Genomic DNA, 26,773 nt, shown 5'->3' on the forward strand with positions numbered 1-26,773 from the left:
TTTCTGCTGTCTTCTGGTCCCAGACGAGCGTGTGGACCCAGTCTGAGCCAGGCTTTGGCTGCTACTGGCAGCTCCCGACCAGCTCACGTGATAGGAGAGGCGGCTGAGGAAAGGTGCCACAGCAGAGACTTGCCGGAGAGGCCCAGGCCCTAGAACCGTAAGCGGAATTGGCTTCATTTTGTTGGATGAAGGAGAGCGCCTAGTCTGAGTAAAAAGCTCTAGACTCCCAAGTCAGGCCTCTGCTGCTTGGTTGCTTCTCTTGCTGTGCTCCCGGTTTTTTCATATGTACAGTGTGGAATTAGCCTGAGTGATCTCAAAGACCCTTCTAGTGTTTTCTCATATGTACAGTGTGGAGTCAGCCTGAGTGATCTCAAAGCCCCTTAAAGTCCTCGGGTGGGTAGTTAGCATCTGTCTACCAGGGTTAAAAGGCCAAATGATGATTTGAACAGAAAGTAGCGAATGAGTGTCTGGATAGAAGATGCAAGTTCCTCTCGACCTCGTTTTACTACTCCTTTAGAAAAACAAGTCTAAAAATCGAATTGCAGCCGTAAAGTAGATAATCCAAAACAGTGTCTTCCTTTACCAAGCCTCACCTGGAAGCAATAGTGAGCTAGTACTTTTGTTTGTAAGGGGAACCCTTAGAAAATAGTTATTTACCACCTCCTAATATACCAGAGCTATACCCTTTGAGACCTGAGAAGGGGGAAAATTTAGGATAGATAGTTGTAGGATCAAGAGCCATGGGCAGATTATTTGGGGGTGAAATGATAGGGCATGAATGTTTTGTAGTTTTGAATTCCTCTATGCCATACAACGGGAGAGATTTAATTCTGCAGAGTAAGGGAGATTGCTTTTCAGAAAATTTAAATAATAGAAATTTAAACGAGGTACGGATTATAGAGACGATACAGTAACAGCCTTATTCTACAATTAAGGAAAAAGCCCCAGGAAGAAAGTGAAATGCCCAGAATAACACAACTGGGACTACTGGTAGAACTGGGACTTGTGATAGTGTTTCAAAAGATGTTATTTCAGTGTTTCTAAAAGTGTGTTATACACACCACTGCTAGTGTAAGGGCAAACAGTTGTTATTTTATTCTTACATACTTATTAATTTGGGAATGTGGTATTGGATTTCCATTTATTGTATTATATCAAAAGTTCCTTTAATGTAATCGTAAGTATAACAATGTCATTAAAAGTATGTTAAATAAATGTTATTATAGTTGGTATAGGCAAAAATCATGATGATGGTATGTGGATAACTGAATTTTGGAAAACAACATTAATGGAATTGCCTAGCATAGTTCAGGGAATGGGATATTACTTCTACATTATTCTATATGGTTTATATTATTGAAACTTTAAATGTAGCTTTCAAAGAAGAATGGAGGAAAATATGAAGTTTGCTACAGTGGAAGACACTGTAGAATACCACCTGTTCCTGATACCAGATGAACCAAGGGACCCAGAAGAACACAGAGAGATTCTTCAAAAGTACATTGAGAAGATAATGACCCAGTTTGCACCTATGCTGGTCCCCTATATCTGGCAGAATCAGCCTTTCAATCTCAAATATAAACCTGGGAAAGGTAAGGCTCTTTTGCTTATTTTGCTTTGATATGTGTGACTTTTAATGTCATTCTGACAACAGTGATGTGTAATAGTCCATAGTTCATTCAGTGTTAGGAGATTTTTTTAAATTAATTAATTAATTTATTTTTGGCTGTGTTGGGTCTTTGTTGCTGTGTGTGGGCTTTCTCTAGTTGCAGCGAGCGGGAGCTACTGTTCATTGAGGTGTGCGGGCTTCTCATTGCGGTGGCTTCTCATTGGGGAGCACGGGCTCTAGGTGCGTGGGCTTCGGTAGCTGTGGCATGTGGGCTCAGTAGTTGTGGCTTGTGGGCTCTGGAGTGCAAGCTCAGTAGTTGTGGCGCACAGGGTTAGTTGCTCCACAGCATGTGGGATCTTCCCAGATCAGGAATTGAACCCGTGTCCCCTGCATTGGCAGACGGATTCTTAACCACTGCGCCACCAGGGAAACCCTGTCAGGAGATTTATATCCTGAGCTTTTTATGGTGTTTGCCTGTATTCAGTTAAGCCCTTGAACTTAAAAAAAAAAATTTTTTAATTCATGTTGATGGATGCTTTCTAATACTCATTATCTTAGGAACTAATATATATTCAACATTATTAAGCCATGGCTCTTCTTTTGAACTTTAATTACTATGCCATAATGTATCTAGGTACCTATACTAAACAGGTTCAGGCATCTGGCTTCCTTAACCATAGTTCTTTTAGCTGTTATTCTGTATTCCTCAGTCTTGATAGTATGTTTACTAGGCTGCCTTTCACATAGTTGTTTTGGTAAGGATCTAAGAGTGGCTCTGCTTGGCTTATGAAGAGAAATAATTGAGCTAAATGACCATTATTTGCCACTTGGAAGCATTTTGAGGTTCCTTCACTGCTTCCCTGTATTGTCAGTGCTTGAGATCTGACCTCTGGCCAAATATGGTACTTTGTCCTGTCATTTCTTATAACTTTACTAAAATGAATCATGGATAGGTGACCAAGGCTCTACTCATGCAGTGACTTCTGTGGGGTCTTATTTCAGATCAGGAGCGTGGCATCTTGTGATACCATCATTCTGGTGCTCAATTTAGTGCTTATCTGTTTCCTTTTGGCTAGCAGTTGCCAAATGCAAAACGTTAATTTTATTAAACACCTATTCACTGAAACACGTGATATTTATTGGCAAGAACACTGTCCCATTAGCACAGCCAAAACCAATTCCCTACCTTTTTTCTAGTAAATCAATCATTTTTACACAGTGTTTTCTTGTCTTGCTTAATGGGATTGCTAGCCACCTAGTTATCAAGCTTGTTAGTATCAGAATCATCCTCAACTCCTCACTTCACCATGTTCAGTCAGGCACTAAATCTTAGTGTGATTACTCCTAAAATATGACCCCTCTCTACATCTGTTTAGCTACAGTCTAGGCCCCCTTGATCTCTTTATCTGGAAGACTACAGTAGCCACCTAACTAACCTCTCTGGTTCCAGTGTCTGCAGTTCCTGACCCTGTTGCCAGTTACCTTTGTAAAACACAAATTTGATCATGTCACTCTCCTGCCTAACATCCTTCAGGAGTTCCTCATTGCTTCTGGATGAAATTCAAATTGAAGTTTAATATGTAAGGTAGATAAAAATAGACACCCTAACTGGAGCTTCTATACTTGATGAAACTTGGGAAATCTGGAGTAGGGAGAAGAGTTGGTTGGGCAGTTCTTCCCACCTGTTTGGGGATTCTTTTTGCCGTGGTAGCTCTTGAGACACTCCGCACTACACTTGTTTGACCTTCATTCTGTTAATATGGTATATTACATTAGTTGGTTTTCTTGTGTCAAATCATCCTTACATTCCAGGAATAAATCCCACTGGGTCATGGTGTACAATCCTTTCAATGTGTTGTTGAATTCAGTTTGCTAGTGTTTTGTTGAGGATTTCTGCATCATTATTCATCAGGGGTATTGGTCTGTAGTTTTCTTGTATTGCCTTTGTCTGACTTTAGTATTAGGGTAACGCTGGCCTCATAAAATGAGTTTGGGAATGTTTCCTCCTCTTCAGTTTTTTGGTAAGAGTTTGAGGAGGATTGATGTTAATTCTTCTTTAAATGTGTGGTAGAATTCTCCAGTGAAGTCATCTAGTCCTGGGCTTTTCTTTGTGCAGAAGTTTCTGATTACTAATTCAATTTCCTTACTAGTTATAGATCTGTTCAGATTTTCTATTTCTGCACAATCCAGTCTTGATAATTTGTGTGTTTCCAGGAATTTATGCATTTCTTCTAAGTTATCCAGTTTGCTGATGTACAATTGTTCATGGTATTCTCTTACAGTCCTCTTTATTTCTGTGGCATAGGTTGTAATATCCCCTCTTTCATTTCTGATTTTAGTTATTTGAGTCTTTTCTCTTTTTTCTTAGTTAATCTAACTAAAGTTTTGTTAATTTTGTTGATCTTTTAAACAAACCAACTCTGTTTAGTTGATTTTTTAAATATTGTTTTTCTATTCTCTATTTCATTTATCTCTGCTCTAATCTTCATTATTTCCTTCCTTTAGCTTTGAGTTTAGTTTTTTCTTCTTTTTCTAGTTTCTTAAGGTATAAAGTTAGGTTGTTGATTTGACATCTTTTATAACTATAAACTTCCTCTTAGCACTGCTTTCACTGCATCGCATCTTTGTGGCATGTTGTGTTTTTGTTTTCATTTGTCTCAAGATATTGTCTAATTTCCCTTGTGATTTCTTCTTTGACCCATTGGCTGTCTGAGTGTCTTGTTTAAGTTCTACATATTTTTGGATAATGCACTTGTTTGAAAATTTCTGCTGACATTCCCAGAACCACGCTATTGTCTGTCATGCCTCTGTGTTTTTGCACATGCACATGTTCTCTCTTTCTGGAAAGCCTACTTCTGGTCATTCCTCCAGATGAGTGTAGCTCCGATATCACATACTTTATGCTCACATAGCCCTCAGTGTATACCTCTGTTCATCATCTTGTTTTGTGATGCTTGGTTGTCTATCTCCTGTTGTCTAGACCCTAAGCTCCTCAAGAATAAGCTTCTTGTATCTTGTTCAGGATTGCAACCCCAGCTCCCAGTATAGTACCTGGAGCATAGCCAGTCAATAAATGTTTGTTTAATTGAATGATTACTTGTACTTTTATTTGCACTGGTATATTTATTTGGTTATATGATTGCTTTTCTCTTGTTTTTAGGAGGTGTTCCTGCTCATATATTTGGCATGACAAAGTTTGGAGATAACATTGAGGATGAATGGTTTATTGTTTATATAGTAAAGCAAATTACAAAGGAATTTCCAGAGTTAGTAGCAAGGTATTATAGCTTTATTAATAATTCTAAAGGAATTCTATTATTGAAAATGACTACATTTTTATCCATTTAGTAGTATTTTTTTCTGTAGTCTGGTGGAAATTGTACAAACTTGGGATGTAGATTTTAAACGTGACTTCTGTATTTTCTTCCTTTTCTCTTGTGACTTCCTTTTCTTGAAGAAGAATTAAAGAATCATTTGAGAGTTCAACTTCAAAAAAATTTCAAACAAAACCTGCTTATTTTAGATTTTCTCTTTTTCTTCTTGTTATGAAAGAACAAATACACATGGTAAATAAAATTCAAACAATACAAAAGGGTGTACTGCTCTGACTTCCCAAAAGTAATCACCGTCAAATTTCTTGTGTCTTTAAAAAAAGAAATTCATCTCAGATATGCATATTTCACAGATTTCTTTACTGTGTCTTCCTTTATTAGACTATAGCTATATTTTATGAGAAATCATATACAGAAGAAATTTAAAGACAAATCAGTGTGCAATTTTATGGACAGGAAGCAAAGTAGACGATAGTGCATTCTAATTCAGTTTTAAAAATAGGAATGGATAATTATCTGTAATTCCCAAGTTTTGCCAGCAGAGGGCGCTCCACCCATTTAACATATGTCCTAGTTTTCCTCATCGGCCCCCAAATTCTGGTCTTCTATCCACCCAGTCTTTTCCCCAGCAGAACAAGAAGAAAAAAAGAACAACAATTTTGGAAACTTGTTATTATATCAAAATTTCGGGCATACATAAAAGTAGAGAGATGGGTACCTTCATGTACCCATCACCCAGCTTCAGTAATTATCAACTCCTGGTGATTCTTATTTCATTTACTTCCTTCCCCACTCCCCCATCACATAGCAAGATTATTTTAAAGCAGATCTCCAGTATTATGCCATTTGATTTTTAAATACTTCAGGATGTAAATCTAAGAGATAACACACACTACTGTTACCATACCTACAAATAACATAGCAATAATTTTTTAATGAATGATAGAATTTTAAATGAACAGACACAAAAATAGTAGTTTCTATCTTTACTAGGATAATAAGAAGGGGGCAATACCTTTCATGTGCTGATTCTGATTTTTATACATGTAATGATGGTTCATACCTACACACTAGGCCCCTAAAGCTCTTTAATAGGCATCTACTGTCTTGTCGGGGTTTTTTTAAAAATTAGAAAAAGGAAGAAGTTTTTCCTGTATGTCTCTGCCAGATTAATATTCCTAAAGTAGAGCTCGAACCATTTTACTACGCTACTCTAAAACCTTTCATTCATTTTGTCTATAAAATTCAACTCATTCTCATTGATTCTGCCAACATTTAAAGCTCTTCACAAAATTATATAACTGTGCTTTTCTAGTCTTGTTCTTTACTCGTTGTCATTCTTCAAATATCTACCTTAACTTTGCTACCTCCATGATTTTGCTTATGCTCTTCTCTCTCCCAAGAACATCTCTCCTTTTCTCCGTATATTGTTATCTCCACCCATTAAAAGTTAAAAAAAATCTAGAACAGTATATATGATATGCTACCTTTTGTGCAACAAGAGAAGAAAGAATTTATATTCCTATTGGCTGGATTACACATAAGCAAACTCTAGAAGGATAAACAAGAAATAACAATGGTGGAGGGGTTGTACATATAGATACAAAAGCAGGAAGGAGACTTTTTCATGGTATAACTTTTTATGTATTTTTTTAAAGTTTTAACCATGTGACTGTATTATCTATTCAGAAATTTAAATTTTTTAAAAGTCATGCAAATGAGGCAAAACAAAATTATCTTTCAAGGTCCAGTAATACCTCCTCCATAAAGGTTTTCCTAATCTTGGCTATACGTGATTTTTTTTCTTTTGAAACCCCATAGTACTTTATATATTTTCCATATTTTTTTCTATTGTTATTTATTTATGTACTTATTTTTCTCTCCTTGTCACCCTCACCTAAGGAATTCCTCCTTACAATCTTAGAGTCTCCTTCAGTGCTTAGTGGTATCTTAAACATTTTGCTTAATTATAGACATCTACACATGGTACATACTCATATATTTACTAAGATGAAGGAGAAAATGTATTAGAACAAATTTGTTTGATTATTAGCAAATATGTGCTTTTTTGAATATAAAGTTAGAAATTCTTTTGCATTAGGATTGAGGACAATGACGGTGAATTCTTGTTAATAGAAGCTGCTGACTTTCTCCCTAAATGGTTGGATCCTGATAATAGTGCCAATAGGGTAAGTATATCCAAGTTTGGAAAATCTACAGAGGTGAAATCATGTTGCAACATTTTCATATGCACCGAGAGTTTGTCACTGCCTGGTATGAAAATTAAAACATCATTTTGCAGGTGTTTTTCCATCATGGGGAGTTGTGCATTATTCCTGCACCAAAGAAACCTGGAGCAGTATCCTGGTTACCGACCACACTCCAAACAATCTCACAAGCACTGAATATAATCTCAACACACCCAGAAAAAATTTTGGCTTCAGAATCTATACGAGCTGCTGTGAATAGACGCATCAGAGGGTAAGAAAAATAACACTTTCACTGCTAGTCAAGGAGCCTTTTGATTTCATGTCGCTCAAGTCTTCTGTTGAATCTGGAATTTCTTTCACCTAAATTAATGCTAATTTTCATGCTGTCTTCATCCTTTGTGAAATTGACCAACAAATTAAACTTACGTGTTTTAAAATCAGGAAACAGATGTATCTTTTAATTTCCATTTAATAGTGTCATAGGCCCAATAGTTTTGCATTTATTTACCTTAGATATTATGGCTAAGTATTATGTAGATCCATAGATAGAAATTTTCAGACCTTTAGAAATGGAAACCTAAGTGAGCACAATTGTGTTCAGGCTTTTTCTGTGGTTCTTGGAGTATATATGGGATTCTTTGACCTAGGTGGAGCACCTTAGGCTCTATTCAGAAGAGAATACCTTAGTCTAATAACATACTAATTCAGCCATTCAAATGTGAGTGCCTATTAAATGTTTAGCACCATTCAGGTCTTAACAGTATTAAACATTTCTTTTAGCTTCGCTTCAGTACACTTTGTACCATTTTTTAGGAGAATAAATTCTGATTTTATTTTTTATTGGGCCACCTTAATCCCTTTTCTTTATTTTCCATTTCTTCCCGCTTTTTCTGTCTCTCTTCCTTCTTGTAGTCTTTAGTATATACAGTATCTTTTTTTTTAATTAATTAATTTTTTTGGCTGCGCAGCTTGCAGGATCTTAGTTCCATGACTAGGGATTGATCCTGGGCCGCTGGCAGTGAAAGTGCCAAATCCTAACCACTGGACTGCCAGGGAATTCCATACAGTATCTTTATCTTCACCTCTCTTGTCACTTTTTCCATCTCACTCTTGGTGAACCAAGACAAGATAAAATGTTAAGGGGGAAGTAAGTGGTATAAGAATCCTGGATGTTTACATGTCATAAAATAAAAATAATTATGTTACCTGTCACAGATACCCAGAAAAAATTAAAGCCTCCCTTCATCAAGCACACTGCTTCCTTCCAGCTGGCATTGTAGCAGTGCTAAAGCAGCGCCCCAGATTGGTGGCTGCAGGAGTCCAGGCATTTTACCTGCGGGACCCCATTGACCTGCGAGCCTGTCGTATATTCAAGACATTCTTGCCTGAAACACGAATATTGACTTCGGTAAGCTAGTTCTCTTGGTCATTTAGTTTCTCTCACTGGAAATAAAATGGAACATTATTTAATTGTTCACTAGAAAAAAATTGGAAACATTCTGTTTCCTCATAGCAAGTTAATATACATTTTTAAATTTTTTCTTTTCTCCTATCCGGGGGAGGAAGATTGTAAGAGACCTGACTCCTTATTTTGTATTTCAATGTTCCCTAGCTATTTCTGACCATATTTTCCCTATTTGAGTAGTTATATCCTCTTAACAATAAAGCATTTCATTTCTTCCAGAGAATTAAGAATTATTCTATATCATCCACCCACCAAAATTGCTGTGTAATGTAACTAATGATTTGAATTACCTTAGTGATAACTAAATATAGACAAGTGAAGGTAAATTTTATGGGTATATGAATTATATCTCCATAAAGCTGTTACTAAAAAATGTAGGCAGTAAATAGGTTGGATCTTCTTTGCATTTATATGAATATGAAGCTCATAAATGAAGTTACTATGAAATTATTAACTATGAAATTATATTCAAATTTTTAATTTCAGGAAAAGACTCACATATTTTGTGCCCCAATGTCCAGGTCACTTTCACTAAATGTCTGTATGCACAGTTGGTGCAACAAAGGTTTGTGCCAGACCTGCGGAGTGGATACAGGCTGCCTCCTCCATCTCATCCCCAATACCGAGCCCACGAATTGGGCATGAAGTTGGTAATGTTAAACTAGAAAATTTTATTTTCTTCCTTTATGTCAAAGGGCTCTTAAGAGAATAATGACAGAGCTTAGAAATCTAGATATATACCCTATTAATGTGAGAATGTAGTAAAATGTAGCATTTCAAATAAGAACGAAAAGTGGATTATTCAGTGATGATAAAACTGTGAAGCCATCTGAAAAATTAAAGTTGATTACCTCACACCTATGCCAAAATAAATTCCAGTTGGACCAAATATTTAAATGAAAAAAATGAAACCATAAAATTTGAAAGAAAACATAGGAAAACTTTGAAAATATGAGTAGGAAAGGCCTTTCTAAGCACGACTTGAAACTAGAAACTGTGAAAGAAAAGATTGATAAATTGGATAATATAAAAATTAAGCGGGCTTCCCTGGTGGCGCAGTGGTTGAGAGTCTGCCTGCCGATATAGGGAACACGGGTTCGTGCCCCGGTCCGGGAAGATCCCACATGCTGCGGAGTGACTGGGCCCGTGAGCTACGGCCGCTGAGCCTGCGCATCTGGAGCCTGTGCTCCACAACGGGAGAGGCCACAACAGTGAGAGGCCCATGTACCGCAAAAAAAAAAAAGCATTTCTGTATGAAAAAAACATAAATATAGTCAAAAGATAGTAAACTTGGTGAAAGTTTAAAATATATTTGCTATTTATTTAAATTTATTTTATTTTTGGCTGCATTGGGTCTTCATTGCTGTGTGCGGGCTTTCTCTAGTTGTGGCGAGCAGGGGCTACTGTTCATTGCAGTGCATGGACTTCTCATCGTGGTGGCTTCTCTTGTTGCAGAGCGCAGGCTGTAGGTGTGCAGGCTTCAGTGGTTGTGGCACACGGGCTTCAGTAGTTGTGGCATACGGGCTTCAGTAGTTGTGGCACGTGGGCTTCAGTAGTTGTGGCTTGCGGGCTCTAGAGCCAGGCTTAGTAGTCGTGGCTCACGGTGTTATTTGCTCTGCAGCATGTGGGATCTTCCTGGACCAGGGCTCGAACCCGTGTCTCCTGCATTGGCAGACAGATTCTTAACCACTGCACCACCAGGGAAGCCCTATATTTGCAGTTTAAATGACAAAGAGGAAAAAAACTAGTAAATGACAAAAGTTGATTTATCTAATATATAGCATTCCCACAATTCAATATAAAAAAATAGTACTAATCAGTCAAAAAATCATCAGAAACCATTAACAGTCCACAGAAAAGGAAATACAAATGATTTTTATGAAAAATGTTGACACTTGCTCATAATAAAACAAATGCAGTTTAAAGCTACAAAATAGTATTTTTCACCATTTGATTGGCAGGTACCCATAAGTTTGATAATACATACTGGGTTTGTAAAAATACATAAAGAGGTACCCTCAAACATTATCGATAGGAATATAAGTTGAATCAGTCTCTTAGAACAGTTTGTCACTTTCCATAACATTTAAAATGCACAAACCCTTCTCAGCATTTTCACTTCCAGAAATCTATCCTCCATATATTTTACTTGTGCACAAAGACGTACGAGGATACTCATGAAAGCATTGTTTATAGTAGCAGAAGATTGGAAACTACCGAAATGTCTGTTAGTAGAGGAGTAGTTGGATAAATTATGGTCTGTCCATGAAGTGGGATGGATAAATTTATATATGCTCATATGAAATGATCTCCAAGGTATATCACTAAGTGAAAAGCATGGTTCAGAGCAGTGTGTATGTTGCCATTTAGTGATAAAAGGGATGGAGTAGGAGGATGGACATATGCAGACACACACATATCTGCTTGAGTGCATAGATTACTTCTGAAAGGATATGTAAGGAATTGGTGACAATTTTCTCTAGAGTGATCAGGGAAGCCCCCTATTAGAATTATTTTGCCATGTGCATTTATTATATTTTTTAGCCAAAGGACTCTTAAAATGAAGTGATTCCCTCCGTTTACTATGCCTGAGACTATGTTTAATTCATTTATAATTCTGTTAGACAAGAAACCTTTTGCAAGCCTTTTTTCTGTGAATTTTATTTTATTTTTATACAGCAGGTTCTTATTAGTTATCTGTTTTAAACATATTAGTGTATACATGTCAATCCCAATCTCCCAGTTCATCCCACCACCACCCCCCACTTACCCCCCGCCCCCCACTTTCCCCCCTTGGTGTCCATACGTTTCTTCTCTACAGCTGTGTCTCTATTTCTGCCTTGCAAGCCTTTTTTAAGCAAACAAGAAATAAGTTTAAATTTCTAGTTTTTTAATTAGTGAGAAAAGAAATCTCTTTGAGGAGAACAAGAATCTTTGTTTTGTATTATTTGCTTCCCCTTTATAATTTTTAATCTGTAGAGATTTTTTCTTCCTAAAATTCAGAAAGTGTTTTAAATGTCCACATACCCATGTGTCCAATCACCTAGTTCTTGAGTGTGGTTAAATGGAAAGAAATTAACCTAATAATAAAAATTCTATCTTTTCCATCTAGGCTCATGGATTTGAGATCTTATGCTCCAAATGTAGCCCACATTTTTCTGATGCCAAGAAATCTCTTGTGACTACCTCACCGCTCTGGGCTGGCTTCCTTGAAAGTCTGAAAAAGAATGATTACTTTAAGGTAGGACTTGCAATGCATTTTTTAAATTGGACAATCCAGGGTAAGTCAAGCCAGTGAATTAAAGTTCTATGTCCATATTTAATGTGTGACATAATTGTAGGAACTAGAGTTGAAAGGCACCATTCTAGCTTGGTGGTAGTGAGGGAGTGTCTATAAACTGTTTCTGATATTTTAGAAAAAATAATAACATCTATATAAAGTGATAAAAGTTATTATTTTTATCAGATGAACAACTTGCACAAATCTGTAAAGCAAACATGAAGACACCAAATAGAAAAGTTAGCAGAGACATGGATTAAAAATTTACCTGACCTAAATGGGAAGGAAATCCAAAAAAGAGGGGATATGTGTATACGTATGGCTGATTCACTTTGCTGTACAGCAGAAACTGACACAGCAGTGTAAAGCAGCTATACTCCAAAAAAAAAAAAAAAAAATTGCAAAAAGACAACTACTAAATTTCTCTTAAAATATTCGCTCTCGGGCTTCCCTGGTGGCACAGTGGTTGAGAGTCCGCCTGCCGATGCAGGGGACATGGGTTTGTGCCCCGGTCCGGGAAGATCCCACATGCCGCGGAGCGGCTGGACCCGTGAGCCATGGCCGCTGAGCCTGCGCGTCCGGAGCCTGTGCTCCGCAACGGGAGAGGCCACAACAGTGAGAGGCCCGCGTACTGAAAGAAAAAAAAGAAAAAAAAAAAATTCACTCTCACAAGTAGTAAAGATAACCATATTAACATAATAATAAAGACTGTTTTTCACATATGTAAAAAGGATATGAATGATATTCAGTGCTGTTGAGAATATAGTGAAAATAATACACCTATACATTGCTGATAACATCGTAATAGTTAGAACCTTAACTGGGAAGTAATTTGATAGTGTATTCCAAGAACTATAGAAAGGTTCAAACTTGGAACCTTCAATTTAAATCATCTACTTTGGGCTTCCCTGGTGGTACAGTGGTTCAGAATCCACCTACCAATGCAGAGGACACGGGTTTGAGTCCTGGTCCGGGAGGATCCCACATGCCGCAGAGCAACTAAGCCGGTGTGCCACAACTACTGAGTCTGCGCGCTAGATCCCACGAGCCACAACTACCAAGCCCACGCACCTAGAGCCCATGCTCCACAAGAGAAGCCACCACAATGAGAAGCCCGCGCAGCAACAAAGACCCAATGCAACCAAAAATAATTAATTGATTAATTAATTAATTTAAAAAAAAATCATCTACTTTAAGGAAACATCCAAGAAGTAGAAAAGTCCTTAAGAATATGATGATTTTAAAGACTGTGTAGTGGTATGGAAAACTGCTTATATTATAGTATATTTTTTAAAGAATATAAAATATTAAGTATGAATGCCACCATAAACATGCATGTGAAAGATAGAAATGGTAGTTAAGGTGGGATTATGCTACTTTTTGGCTCAATTTGTACTTTGCTTTATAAATTAATTACTAGTTAATCAATTATTTCTTAATAATGAGTTAAATAATAGAAAACCTTCCAAATTGGAAAGAGGCCCTTAATGGTGAAAAGGATGAGGGACCACTACATTTAACCTAGTCCCTTTTCTGAAGAAACTGGAGCCCAAACAGGTACATCAGTGACAAAACAGGGACTAGGACTCAGGCCTCATGATTTTTGAACAATATATTATATCGTACACTGCCTCCCTGAAAGTTGCTGGTGAGCAGGTTATTTTAATGATACCATATATATAATGTTCTGATGGGCATTATTATTTTTTTAGGGACTGATGAAAGGTTCTGCTCAGTACCAGGAAAGGCTAGAAATGGCAAAGAACTACTTCCAACTCTCCATAAACCGGCCAGAAAGGTGAGTTTATCGCTACCTGAACAGATTGATTACTTGCCAGAAGTTAAGGAGTTACTTACTCTTGAGATAGTTGCAGATGTTGGAGTTTCCATATTTAAACAGTTAATGGCCAGGCTCATGACTACTGAAGGAGCGGGGGTTAGGGAGAGGAAGTGTTGTTACAGAAGTTTGCTGGCACTGGCAGCTGTCAGCACCATCACCGTCATCATCATCATCATCATCATATAATGGCTAACGTTTATTGAGTACTTACAAAGCATAGGCCACTAACTTGTTTAATCCCCCTTAAAGCCCTATGAAATAGGTACAATTATTATTTTCCCTATTTACAGCTCAGAAGCCGAGGCCAAGAGAGATTAAATAATTTGCCAAAGGTTACACAGCTAATAAAGTGACAGACCTAGGATTTAAACTCAGGCAGTCTAGTATTGAGCCATGTGCTTAATTCCTATGGGAGTTCTGGGCTGTGTTTAGATTTTTTTAGGTGGATCTGAAACGCAGGATGAAGCAGGCGTTCACCTTCCAAATCAAATCTCATTCTAACCTGCCATACATTTTCTGGGGGAAGAAAGAAATGAACACAGGGTTGGAAGGAAATGGCTCCTCTTTAAAATTTGATAAAATTGAGTTTCAGTTCTGGTAATGGTGGAGTAACATCAGAATAACCCTGTGCTAATTACAATGATAAACCCTGGACAGAATATAAAAAACAATTATTTGAAGACAGTGGAAAACAACAAAAGCAGGCAAAAATCAGAGGGAATAGGATCATTGAAAGAAGAAAATCACATTTGTCTGACTTGTCCCTTGAGGGTACTTCTAGTCAGTGTGGCTCAAGGAAATTGGAGCTCCTGCAGAAGGTCTTACTGAGCTGAAGAATCAAAGGTCAGAATTTGAATATTGGAAAAAGTTCAGTTTATGTTTGCAAAATTGAATTTGAGATACTTAAAGCTATTAAATAACATGAAAGAAATAACTTTGTATATGTTATGGTTTAAAAGGTCCTGAGTTGTGTGTGGGTGTGGTTTTTGTTTTGTCTTTGGGCTTTTTTTTTTTTTTTTTTTTGTCAAACCAATGTGGTTTTGAACCCCAGTCATTTTGCCAGCATCTCAAACATCACATATTTGTGTAATAAAATGTTCTTTGAAGACTGCATGAAGCAAAGTTGATGCTGAGAGAACTCCAACCTCAGTGTCTGTGAGGTGGTAATGACTTTACAGCAGTCTTTACTCTTTTTTAAGTGTCTAGGGGTGCCTTTGTCCCATTCCCGTCAGTTTTATCTCAGTAATTGGAAAAGATGATGCCTTCTTAGGGTATCCTTTAAGAAAACTTGGGAAAGAAAGTAAAGGAGGTGGCCCTCATAGTTAGGAGAATCTCCCCCTATGATGATCCCTGACTCCTCTAGGAGACCACTCCCCTTGTTGAAAAGTGTTACCTTATAGTCTTAGGTTGAAGAGAAGTTAAGAAATGAGGGAGACTCATATGTAGGAGAGTTAGGGCTTCTCCCACAAAATAAGACAGATTGATGGTTGGGTAGTTCTTTTTAAATATAATAAAGTTTTTTGTTGTTATAAAAGTAACATATTGACTCATTACAGCAAATACAGAAAGATGTAAGAAGGCAAAAATTTATATCATGAGTAAACCACTATTATTATTCCAATCTACTACCTTCCAGGATTTTTTTCCCCATAACCGGTTGATTTTTTAAACATTTTTTATACTATATAGAAATCTTGTATCCTGTTCATAATTTTTACTCATTACGATCTTACATTTTCCATGACCTTAAAAAGTTTTGATAAGCATAGTTTTAAATAACCACACAGCATTTTAGCAAATGGACCATAATTTACTTATTGCAAATAGCTTAAATATCCAACATTAATGAGTGTTGCAGGAGAGGCTCCCATTCACCAAACCAGGATAACTTCTAAACAGTTTGAAACCAAACTCACATCTCCCTCCAGACCTCTTCTTTACTTCCCAATGTTCTTTTTTATTAGCTGAATTAATATCATAGACTGTTTCCTACTGTCTTTTAATAGTACCACCATCCTCCTTATCACCCAGACCTCCTCTCTCTCCTTGGATCCAGTCCTTAGATCCTGTCTACTATTATCTTGTGTCTTGCATTCTTTTTCCTTACTGCCCAGCTAGCTACTCTACTTACTTTAATTCTTGAACTATGGCTACACCTAAACTTGTTTCTCAACCTCTAGAGACTCTTCTCTTCCAATTCAACCATTAGAGCCAGGAGAATCTGCTTGAAGTATGTCTTTAATCATGTTACTCCCGTCTCCTAAAAATTATTAGAGATTGTAATAGTGAAAAATCACAATCTTAAGTGTCCATCAATAGTAGATAAATGAATTGCAGTGTATTTACATGATGGCCTACTTCCATTAGTTAATCAGAGATTAGCTAAATATCCATAAATCTAATTCAGAATATCTCAACCTTGACACTGTTGACACTTTGGACCACTTAATTCTTTGCTGTGGGGGACTGTCCTGTGCATTAGTATGAGATGAAGCAACATCCCTGGCCTCTACCCAGTAAATTCCAGTAGGACTGGCTCCCCTCTCCCCACCAATTGTGACAACCAAAAATGTCACCAGACATTGCCAGATTGTCCCCAGTTGAGAACCATTGGTCTAAATGAATAGATTTCAGAAACATAATGTTGAGGGAAAAAAGCAAGTTGTAAATTTGTAAAATACGGGTGCTATGCATATAAATTGTAAAAATACACAAAATATCATGTATTATGTATAGATACATGTATCTATATTCACTCAATAAATACTTATTATCTCCTATGTGCCAGGCCCTATTCCAGGCACTGGAAATGCAGCAAGTGAACCCAAAGTCTCCCTGCCCTTATGGAGCTTATATACTAGTGTAGGAGAAAGACGGTAAACCATTATATGATGTTAGATGGTAATGAGTACTTTGAAGAAAAAGCAGCGTTTGGGGGGAGAGATAGAAGGGCTGCTCTTCTAGAGAGGTTGGCCAAGGAGTTTTTCTTTCAGAAGAGATCTAGGGAAGTGAGGGAATGAGGCAGACAGGTATTTGAGGGAATAACATTTCAGGTAAAGAGAACAAAACAGTAAATACAACAAATAGTACACACACACTCTCTCTGTCTCTGTCTCGATCTCTATCTCGATCTCTATCTCTCTGTCTCTCTGTCTCACACACACACTCAGTGGCCCAGGAGGATTCTTGTGAGAGCAATCACCTTTGGGTAGCAGAGAAATGGATTGGAACTGGGAGTGTTGATCATCAAAGGAAACTAACTTTATCTATCATATTTTTTTGTAAGTACACGCACATATTACTAGTTTGGTTTTTATGTTAAATGTATAAATGTAATCATATAATTAGACTAGAGATAAGTATAACAATATTATAATTCTGGGTGGTAGAGATATGGGCATTTATTGTATTACCTTTTCAACTTGTCTATATTATTTAAATCTCATAAAACAAAAATTAAAAATAACAAAGAAGCCATCAGTGATCACCCACTCCTTATTTCATTGAGTCTAAACTTAGCCATTTCACGCTTGCTGTGCTGTCATCCCAGCCCATCTATTCAGCCTCGGATTCCACCCTTAAGCCAAACTGAACCCCATTTGCTCTCTGAACATGTTCCTCACTTCCCTGCCTCTATACAAATGCTCATTTATCCCCTTGCATAGTTTCTCTACCCTATCTTACCTGTCAAGATCCTCTTGATTCTTTAAGGCCTAACTCAACTTCTTCCATTATCTCTCTTTTTTTTTTAAACTTCTCTGCCTCCACCCCAGTGAATAATTACCTTCTCCTATGACTCTTGTTTTGTTTGTTTGTTTTTATTTGTTTTTATTTTGGGCTGTGGTGGGTCTTCATTGCTGCACACGGGCTTTCTCTAGTTGTGGCAAGTGGGGGCTACTCTTCGTTGCGGTGCATGGGCTTCTAATTGTCGTGGCTTCTCTTGTTGTGGAGCACAGGCTCTAGGCGTGTGGGCTTCAGTAGTTGTAGCACTCAGACTCAGTAGTTATTGGCACGTAGGCTCAGTAGTTGTGGTTTGCGGGCTCTAGAGCGCAGGCTCAGTAGTTGTGGCACATGGGCTTAGTTGCTCCGCAGCATGTGGGATCTTCCTGGGCCAGGGATCGAACCTGTGTTCCCTTCACTGGCTGGCGGACTCTTAACCACTGCACCACCAGGGAAGCCCTCCTATGATTCTTTGTATTGATAGCATTTGGTATTCGTCTGTGACTTTATATGTTTGTAATTTATTATGATTATTTGTATATTTCTATTCTCTCTCCTAGTAATATTTACATATTATGGAGTAGGGATAGTTTCCTGTTACCCACATGAGTTAGCAGCGTGTGCAAATGTTTATTAAATGAATGCAAGTCCATTATGTAACTTGATTTGCTCCATTATAAATAGTTCAGACAGGGTTCCATGAACTTACATAACAAATCACATCACCATCACAAAATAACTCACTCATCATGTAAATAATCTGTGTGTATTTCATTATCAGTTTATAGTAGGAGGAGCACAAAATAGTATCAGAAGACTTGATTGCAAGCCTTTGCTCTGTCCAACTAAATGACCTTGCAAAACTTATAGAAATTCACTGGGCTCTGGTTTTCTCATTTGTAAAACAGGATTATTACCTCCTCATAATAGTAAGTAGAAGGCTAAATGTGAAAGTGTATTTGAGGACTTCCCTGGTGGGGAAGTCAATCTCATAATAAAGAAAATGTATTTGAAGTGCTAGCCTAGCATTTAATATATGATAGATTAATTTTTGTTTTGTTTATTTTTTGGCTGCGTTGGGTCTTTGCTGCTGCGCGCGGGCTTTCTCTAGTGGCGGCAAGCGGGGGCTACTCTTCCTTGCAGTGCGCGCGCTTCTCATTGCGGTGGCTTCTCTTGTTGTGGAGCACAGGTTCTAGGTGCGCGGGCTTCAGTAGTCATGGCACGCGGGCTCGGTAGTTGTGGCTTGCGGACTCTAGAGCGCAGCCTCAGTAGTTGTGGCGCACAGGCTTAGTTGCTCTGCGGCATGTGGGATCTTCCCAGACCAGGGATTGAACCCATGTCCCCTGCATTGGCAGGCGGATTCTTAACCACTGCGCCACCAGGGAAGCCCTGACAGATTAAATTTTGTTCATACTTTATGCATGTTAGATTAATTTTTGTTCATATTTTCTTCTGGGTTTTCTTTTCCTCGTATATATGATATATATAAATCGAAAGAGTGATAGTAAATCATCAGCTTCATGATAGTGTTCCATGGAGCCTGCTGCAGATACAAAGGGGAAGGCAGAATGGGCAGGTCTCTGAGCCTCCAGCGTCCATTTCAATCAAAGCAGTCTTTCAGGTTTTTTTTTTTTTTTAGCTTTACTGAGGTGTAATTGACAGAATTTCAAAATTATAAGATATTTAAAGTGTCATCATAGTGATTTGATATACCTATTCATTATGGAAAGATTCCCACCACCGAGTTAATTAATAAATTCATCACCTCACATATTTATTTATTATTATTATTATTTTTGGCTGCATTGGGTCTTCGTTGCTGTGCGCAGTCTTTCTCTAGTTGCAGCGAGCGGGGTCTACTCTTCGTTGCAGTGCGCGGGCTTCTCATTGCAGTGGCTTCTCTTGTTGTGGAGCATGGGCTCTAGGCGCACAGGCTTCAGTAGTTGTGGCTCACAGGCTCAGTGGTTGTGGCTCACGGGCTGTAAAGCACAGGCTCAGTAGTTGTGGCTCATGGGCTTAGTTGCTCCGTGGCATGTGGGATCTCCTCGGACCAGGGCTCAAACCCATGTCGCCTGTGCTGGCAGGTGGATTCTTAACCACTGCTCCACCAGGGAAGCCCCACATATTTATTTTTTGTGTATGTGTGTGAGAATAATTTTTGCTCTCTTAGCAGATTTCAATTATGTAATACTGTGTTATCAACTCTAGTAACCATGTTTTACATTAGATCCTATGACTGTATTTATCTTATAGCTGAAAGTTTGTCTTTTTACCAGCCTCTGCTTATATCCCTCACCCCCAAGTCCCTGACAACCACTTTTTTGTTCTGTTTCCATGAGTTTGACTTTTTTTTTAGATTCCACATATAAGTGATACCATGCAGTATTTTACTTTCTCTGTCTAGCTTATTGCATTTAGCCTAATGCCTTTAGGGTACATCCATGTTGTTGCAAATGGCAGGATTTCTTTCTTTCTCATGGCTGAATAATATTCCATTGTGTGTATGTAATCACTATCTATCTGTCTATTTATTCACATCTTTATCCATTTATCTGTTGATGGACACTTAAGTTGTTTCCAATCTTAGCTATTGTGAATAATGCTGCAGGGAATACGGGTGTGCAGACATCTCTTTGAGATCCTGTTTTCATTTTCTTTGGATAAATACCCAGAAGTGGGATTGCTGGGTCATATGGTGGCTGTGTTTTTAATTTTTTGAGGAACCTCCATACTGTATTCCATAGTGGCTGTATCAGTTTGCATTCCCACCAACAGTGCACAAGGGTTCCCTTTTGTCCACATTCTTTCTTTTTTTTGGCCACACCACGTGGCATGTGGGATCTTCCCCGACCAGGGATATAACCCATGCCCCCTGCATTGGGAGTGTGGAATCTTAACCACTGGACCACCAGGGAGTCCCCTTTTCTCCACATTCTTGCCAACACATGATCTCTCTTGTCTTTTTGATGATAGCCATTCTGACAGGTGTGAAGTGGTATCTCATTGTGGTTTTTATTTGCATTTCCCCAATGATTAGTTGATGTTGAGCACCTTTTCTTGTCTTGTATGTCTTCTTTGGAAAAATGTCTATTCAGTTCCTCTGCCTATTTTTAAATCAGATTGCTTGGGAGGTTTTTTGCTGTTATGAGTTCTTTATATATTTTAGATATTAACCCTGTATCATATGTATGGTTAGCGAATATTTTCTCCCATTCTGTAGGTTGCCTTTTCATTTTGTTGATGATTTCTTTTCCTGTACAAAGCAGTTTTTCTTTTTTTTTGGATGCATCACCCAGCTTGTGGGATCTTAGTTCCCTGATCAGGGATTGAACCCGCAGCAGCGAAAGTGCCAAGTGCAACCACTGGACCACCAGAGAACTCCCCAGAGCAGTTTTTCTTTGAGCACTTTTATATTTTAGAGTTTCTGGTGGAATTTTGAGAAAAAGGATTCTGTGTCCTAAACAAATGTTTAAAAACAAATTAAACTAGATAATCCCTTCCAACTTTAAAATACTCTGTTTTCGTGATTATTATTCTAAGCTCTCATTAAATACCCATGTCTTTGATTTTTTATAGCTCTCATGCTATGAGCCCAGGTGAAGAAATCTTAACGTTATTACAGACAATACCATTTGATATAGAAGAGCTTAAGAAAGAAGAAGCTAATCTTCCCCCAGAAGATGGTGAGTGATGGACCAGGATAGAGCAGAGGGGTTAGAGAGAATTGAAACATTCCACTAAGTCTCAGAGGGTCCTTTCCTGAGAGTACCTGTCATGTGAGTATAGTATGGCAGTGTCATGCTTCTTTTTCAGATGACCAGTGGTTAGATCTCTCACCAGATCAGCTGGACCAGCTGCTGCAGGAAGCTGCTGGTAAAAAAGAACCAGAGCCCGTTTCCAAGGGGCAGGAGGAGAACTATGACTTAACTCAAGTCTCAGAGAGCATGAAAGCTTTCATATCCAAAGTCTCAACCCACAAAGGAGCAGAGCTGCCTCGGTAATTTGTGTTAAAGTATAAATATCTAAATGGTTATAGCCTATGTGTTGACATCATCCAGTCATTGCCAGTTCTCTCTTTCTTTTCCTTTTTCTTTGTTTAAATTTTTTTTTTAAATAAATGATTTTTACTGCTTTGTTTTCCTCTTTTGGTGCCTAGTACTATGATAACTTACTTATCTGGAGTCAGATTTCTAGTAACCTGATCCCTTATGATCCTTGAAGTAAGCCAAAGAGACCACTCAGCAGATGTAAAGGCCACCACCCCAGAGCTGTGCAGGGCAACCATGTACTTTATTCTTTAGATTTTTACTCAGAATTTTATGGACTCCTAACTTCCAGTTCTCATCAAGCTCAGACTTCTGATCTCCCACCTTCAAGCAGATTGGAAGCTTCAGACTCAAAAGAGGAGGATAAAAGTGTTTATCAGAGGAAGAAATAATAACAGAAGAAATGAGATGTTACATTTGGCAAGTAATAGGGAAAAAAGGTAGATAGAATTGTTACTTGCACAGCAAATATCTCTTCATTAATGTTGATGCTCGTTAGCCTCATGAGAAGATTAAAGTTTATGTTTAGTATTCTCTCTTTGAGAAAGCAGAGATAAGGGAAGGTTTGTTCTTACTTATTTTTAAAGACTTGGTTCTTAAAAAAGATAAACTTTATTTAAATGAACTTGGATAAATAACAACTTCTGCTAATGTTAGATATATTTTATGGGAGGTGGAGGGTGGGTAGATCCCTAAATCAGCGTAAATTAAATGTGCATAATCAAAGTGCAGTTTTTACTTTTATTTCATCAATCTTTCCCATTTCTGTTGCCCTGTCAGTAAGCATAATGATTTTTAAAATTGAAACTACAGTTTTCCTTTCTGTGCCTCTTTTGAGAGTATATATCTGGAGTGTTCCTAAGAATGGCACCAGTTTAGAAAAAGTATCAAAGAGTTTTGTTTGGGATAAATTGTCTTTTTCCTTTAATCTTACAGAGAACGTTCTGAGGCTCCAGTCACTTTTGATGCAGATTCTTTTCTTAATTATTTTGATAAGATCTTAGGTGAGTTACAGTGTGATGTTTATTTTCATTTTGCAAGTGTAAGTAGTATAGCAATTGCTAGAGCATTGGAGCATTGGATCTCATTTGCTTTTTTTTTTTTTTTTAATGATTTTGAGTTGCTTTCAACCATTAATTATTGCCCTATTGAATGATTTTGCAGAGGATGCTTTGCTTAGTGCCTGACATAGTAGCTGTTCATTAAATCTTTGTTGAATGAATGAATGCTGTGTGTTTAGATAGGGTTTTACATGGGCTCCTGTATTACACTGTTTTTTTTCTCTTTTAGACATACTGCACATATACACTAATAATAAAAACACAAATAGCCCAGTTTAAAAAAAAACCAACAAAGGATATAAACAGGCTTTGAAGAATAAATATAATCAATAAATATAAACAGGCCTTGAAGAATAAATATAATCAATAAATATTTGAAAATAGTTAACTGTTTCTAGTAAGCAAGTAAATACACAATAAAAATAAGAACTTTTTTTTTGCCCATCATATTGGCAAAAATTTAAAAGATTGATAATAGCCAGTTTTCTCAAGAGTTGGAGAAATGAGCACTGTCATACTGTGGGAGTAGAAGTGTAAGTTGTCTTTTCTCAAGGCAGTTTGGTACTCCAGAATGTTCATAAACTTTGACTGAGCTATTTCACTTCCAGGAATTTAATTTATGAAAAAGTTATATATGCTAAGATGGTGATTGCAACATTGTAGTAGCAAAAATTGGATTATAGTTCAGTTTTACAAAAAAAAAGGTAGAAAAGCAAACCATAGTTCAATATGTATATATATAACAAATGTGTTTTATATATATGTACATATACACACACACACAGAATTGCATAAATAAAGGTCTGGGTACCCACTGAACTGTGAAAAGATCTTTAACTCTGGGAAGAGAGTGAAGAGTGAGACAATTCTGCATAACTTGAATGTTTACATCAAAATGTATTCCTGGATTATGTAGTTTTTAAATTTTTTAAGTAAAAAATTTTAATTAATTGAATTCACATTAAAAAGAAAAAGCTGAATCTTTCAGCTCAGGCTGTGTACTTTTCTGCAAGTGTTTGCCAGCAGTACCATTTTCTGGAGGGGATTTTTCTGAAGTAGTTTGCCTAATATTCGCTCTTTTTTGCAGATAACATTCTAATTCTTTTGAGATGTGTAATCACTCCAAAAAAATTTAATGAGTGGCTCTTTCTGTGTTGGGGTCTATGTAGGTTCAAGGCCCCATGACTCAGACTCTGATGAACTGGATGAGGAAGACTCTGAATGTTTAGATAGTGATGATGACTTGGATCTTAAAACACAGGAGCCTGGGGAAGAAGCATCTGTAAAAGGAACTCTTGCTGATCTCAAGTCATACATGGCCCAGATGGACCAGGAACTCGCACATACCAGCATTGGCAAAAGTTTCACCACCCAGAAGCAAATGGTATGTGTGTGTTCAACCTCTTTCCCGTTTGAGTCTAGTACAAAGGATAGCTAAAACCATATTTTATCTTAGTTTTTCTTTTCTTTTTTTCTATTTGATTCATGATAATTTTCTGTGATGAATTTTTTAATTTGAATAAATAAGAATGCTAATTTTTTCCTAACACTGGTAGGTTGACGGATTACTGATTTTCTTAAACATAAGCTTGACTATATTACTTATTCTATGTTATCTATCAGGATTTTTTTTTAAGTCATGTGATATGTTCAAATTAGTATGTGGTTGCATACTCCTACTAATAGCTTAAATTGATTTTAAAAAAAGAGAAGGGATATTAAATATCCAAGTAATTTTCAAGTCTTAATAGTGTTTGTTTTTTATGTTTCCCTTATTTAGAGCCAAATTTAGAATTTATCTTCCACTCATGTTTTTATCCTAGTTTTTATACCAGCACTGTCTAACCACAGATAGAAAGAGAATGGACCCTGGAGTCTCATGGGCGGGGTTTGAAATCCAGCTCAGCTATCCACTGTGAATGTATCCATTAACCAATAATCTTCATGTCATAGAATGAACGTGAGAACCAAATGAGACAACAGTAAAACCCATAATGAGCCCTTAATTAATGTCATTCCCCTTGCTTTGATCATCTTAACCACATTTAAAACTAATCACTTTTAGTATTGCCAAAACCTACTAGAAACCATACATTAGGTTTTAATGTGAATATGAACCACCTGAAGATCTTGTTAAAATATAGATTTTGGTTAAGTATGTCTAGGGTGGGCCTGAGATTTTATATTTCTAACAAGTTCCCAAGTGATGGATGTGCTGCTGGTCCATGGACCACACTTTGGGTAGCAAAGATATAAAAATCTATAGATCAAGCTGCAATCTCTCAAATTCTTTCCTCAGCCTATGAAATCAGAGGCTCAAGTACCAATTCACAGTCTCTGTGGTTGGATCCCACAAGGCCTCGGGTTTTTTGTTTGTTTGTTTTTTTATTTATTTATTTTTTTTGTGGTACGCGGGCCTCTCACTGCTGTGGCCTCTCCCGCCGCGGAGCACAGGCTCCGGACGCGCAGGCGCAGCGGCAGTGGCTCACTGGCCCAGCTGCTCCACGGCATGTGGGATCCTCCCGGACCTGGGCATGAACCCGTGTCCCCTGCATCAGCAGGCGGACTCTCAACCACTGCGCCACCAGGGAAGCCCAGGCCTCAGGTTTTTATTTTGTTTTCTCATTGGGGTGGGGATTGTGGGTAGGGAAGAAATCTCACTTCTTTCACGTAGAGAAAATTTAGATTCTTTTTTTTTTAATGTTCATTTTTCTGTTTATTTCTTTTAAAACTCTTAGGCAAGCTATAAAGTTACCTCCTTAATTCTGGTTATCTCCCTTGGGCTATTTCAAAATCGGGAAGAAATCCATTTAATCTGCAGAAACTTATCCTAGGAAGAAGTGTGTTTTAATCTTCAGAACCAAATTTTAATATGTGTGTTCAATTACATAGTTTATTATTAGACTTCATTTTTATTTTCTATCAAGGGAATTTCCTTTCTAATATGGAAATCAATTTTACATTGTTTCTTACTTAGCTTTTTAATGTAACTACCATCCAACCTAATAGCATATTGTATCATGATTTTCTTTTCCCTCCATGAACAAGGAGCCTCTGTCCCAGACTGCCAGTAACAATTCAGAGGAGGAAGATTCTGGTGCAGGAGGATCTGTTATGACACCAGTGGATATAGACCTGAACCTGGTTTCAAACATACTGGAATCCTATAGTTCCCAAGCTGGACTGGCAGGACCTGCTTCCAACCTTTTACAAAGCATGGGTGTGCAGCTGTCTGACAGTGCTGATCACGGACCCATAAGTAAGCCAACAAAAGATTAGCCAGCAAACCTAGCCTCTGTTTTTTCTTCTTAAATAAATATTGAGTCTGACTATGCTCATTTCTAGTTTTGATTACACATTTAGTAAAAATGTTTTCTTCATTTTAAGTTCACAGATGAACTTCTCCTCTATGAGCCCCAAATGTTGCCCTCTCTGCACAAGTCTTTATGATCTCAACTCTGGGATGCACACAAGGTTTTGAAATCAGCAGAAGAGAGAGAATCAAGCCCTTGGGATAAGATGTACACTCCATGTTTAGAACATTAAGTTTATCGAGAATTAAATATTGGGTAGAGGAAGGAAGGTAGATAGGCAAACATGAGGAATGAATGAGTTGCTTTTTTATTCCAGTTACCAATGACCTTGAGTCTGTCTCCCTCAGGTGTCCAATAATTTTAGCGTTTTACCTGTTTTTGCTATTCTTCTTCATGGACCCATTGGGTTCTTTTTATCCTTAGCACTTCATGATTCATTGCCACATAAATATTCTCCAGCCAGGTGAGCCCCGCACCAAAGTTTCTTTTATTTATCTGCCATTTTTCAGTACCCGAACCCTGCCCTCTTTGGCCTCTGCTTTCAGTTATCCTTGGAGTTCTAAGAAGCAAAGCCCTCTTCCCACTCACTGCTGGGAAACAAAGTTCAATGTTGCAGCTCCTCCTATTAGCCATTCTCATTTTTTCTTTTGCAGCACAACACATTAATCCAAAAGTAAACACTCCATGGTAAGTTTGAGAAACTCACAACCAGGAGTCCTGCACACTCCCCTTTCTATCAGTATTTTCAGATTCCCCAGTCTGAAAATACTGTGTACACATGTGCTCACAAACACACCCACAAAGAGATAGAAAACATTGGGAGATGGTAATACACATGGACCCTGAACTGTTTTCTTCTAACTGCAAGATATGAAGAAATCTCAGGATCTCTCTTT

The 26,773-nt window shown here is 37.6% G+C and overlaps 1 protein-coding gene across 1 annotated transcript; it reads left to right on the forward strand.

Annotated features, from left to right (window-relative positions):
• Positions 1 to 50: 50 nt before the first annotated feature.
• ECD (ecdysoneless cell cycle regulator) lies at positions 51 to 25,885 on the forward strand. The gene is made up of 14 exons (XM_082855087.1): positions 51 to 157; positions 1,375 to 1,592; positions 4,770 to 4,887; positions 7,043 to 7,130; positions 7,244 to 7,422; positions 8,367 to 8,559; positions 9,138 to 9,266; positions 11,729 to 11,857; positions 13,609 to 13,694; positions 21,033 to 21,139; positions 21,270 to 21,453; positions 22,439 to 22,506; positions 23,733 to 23,947; positions 25,612 to 25,885. The coding sequence occupies exons 2-14, from the start codon at positions 1,388 to 1,390 to the stop codon at positions 25,840 to 25,842; spliced, it is 1,932 nt and encodes a 643-aa protein (XP_082711213.1). The 5' UTR covers positions 51 to 157; positions 1,375 to 1,387; the 3' UTR covers positions 25,843 to 25,885.
• The last annotated feature ends 888 nt before the right edge of the window (positions 25,886 to 26,773 follow it).

The sequence above is a fragment of the Leucopleurus acutus genome (genome assembly GCF_964270905.1).
Source record: "Leucopleurus acutus genome assembly, chromosome: 14".
Taxonomy (NCBI): domain Eukaryota; kingdom Metazoa; phylum Chordata; class Mammalia; order Artiodactyla; family Delphinidae; genus Leucopleurus; species Leucopleurus acutus.

What these genes read in the sequence shown, in the direction of transcription:
- ECD (XM_082855087.1), top strand. Translation starts at nt 1,388, where the DNA reads ATGGAGGAAAATATGAAGTTTGCTACAGTGGAAGACACTGTAGAATAC. An exon ending in AAAAGAATGATTACTTTAAG is followed by an intron (nt 11,858 to 13,608) that starts GTAGGACTTGCA and finishes TTATTTTTTTAG; the next exon opens with GGACTGATGAAAGGTTCTGC. An exon ending in TCACCACCCAGAAGCAAATG is followed by an intron (nt 23,948 to 25,611) that starts GTATGTGTGTGT and finishes TCCATGAACAAG; the next exon opens with GAGCCTCTGTCCCAGACTGC.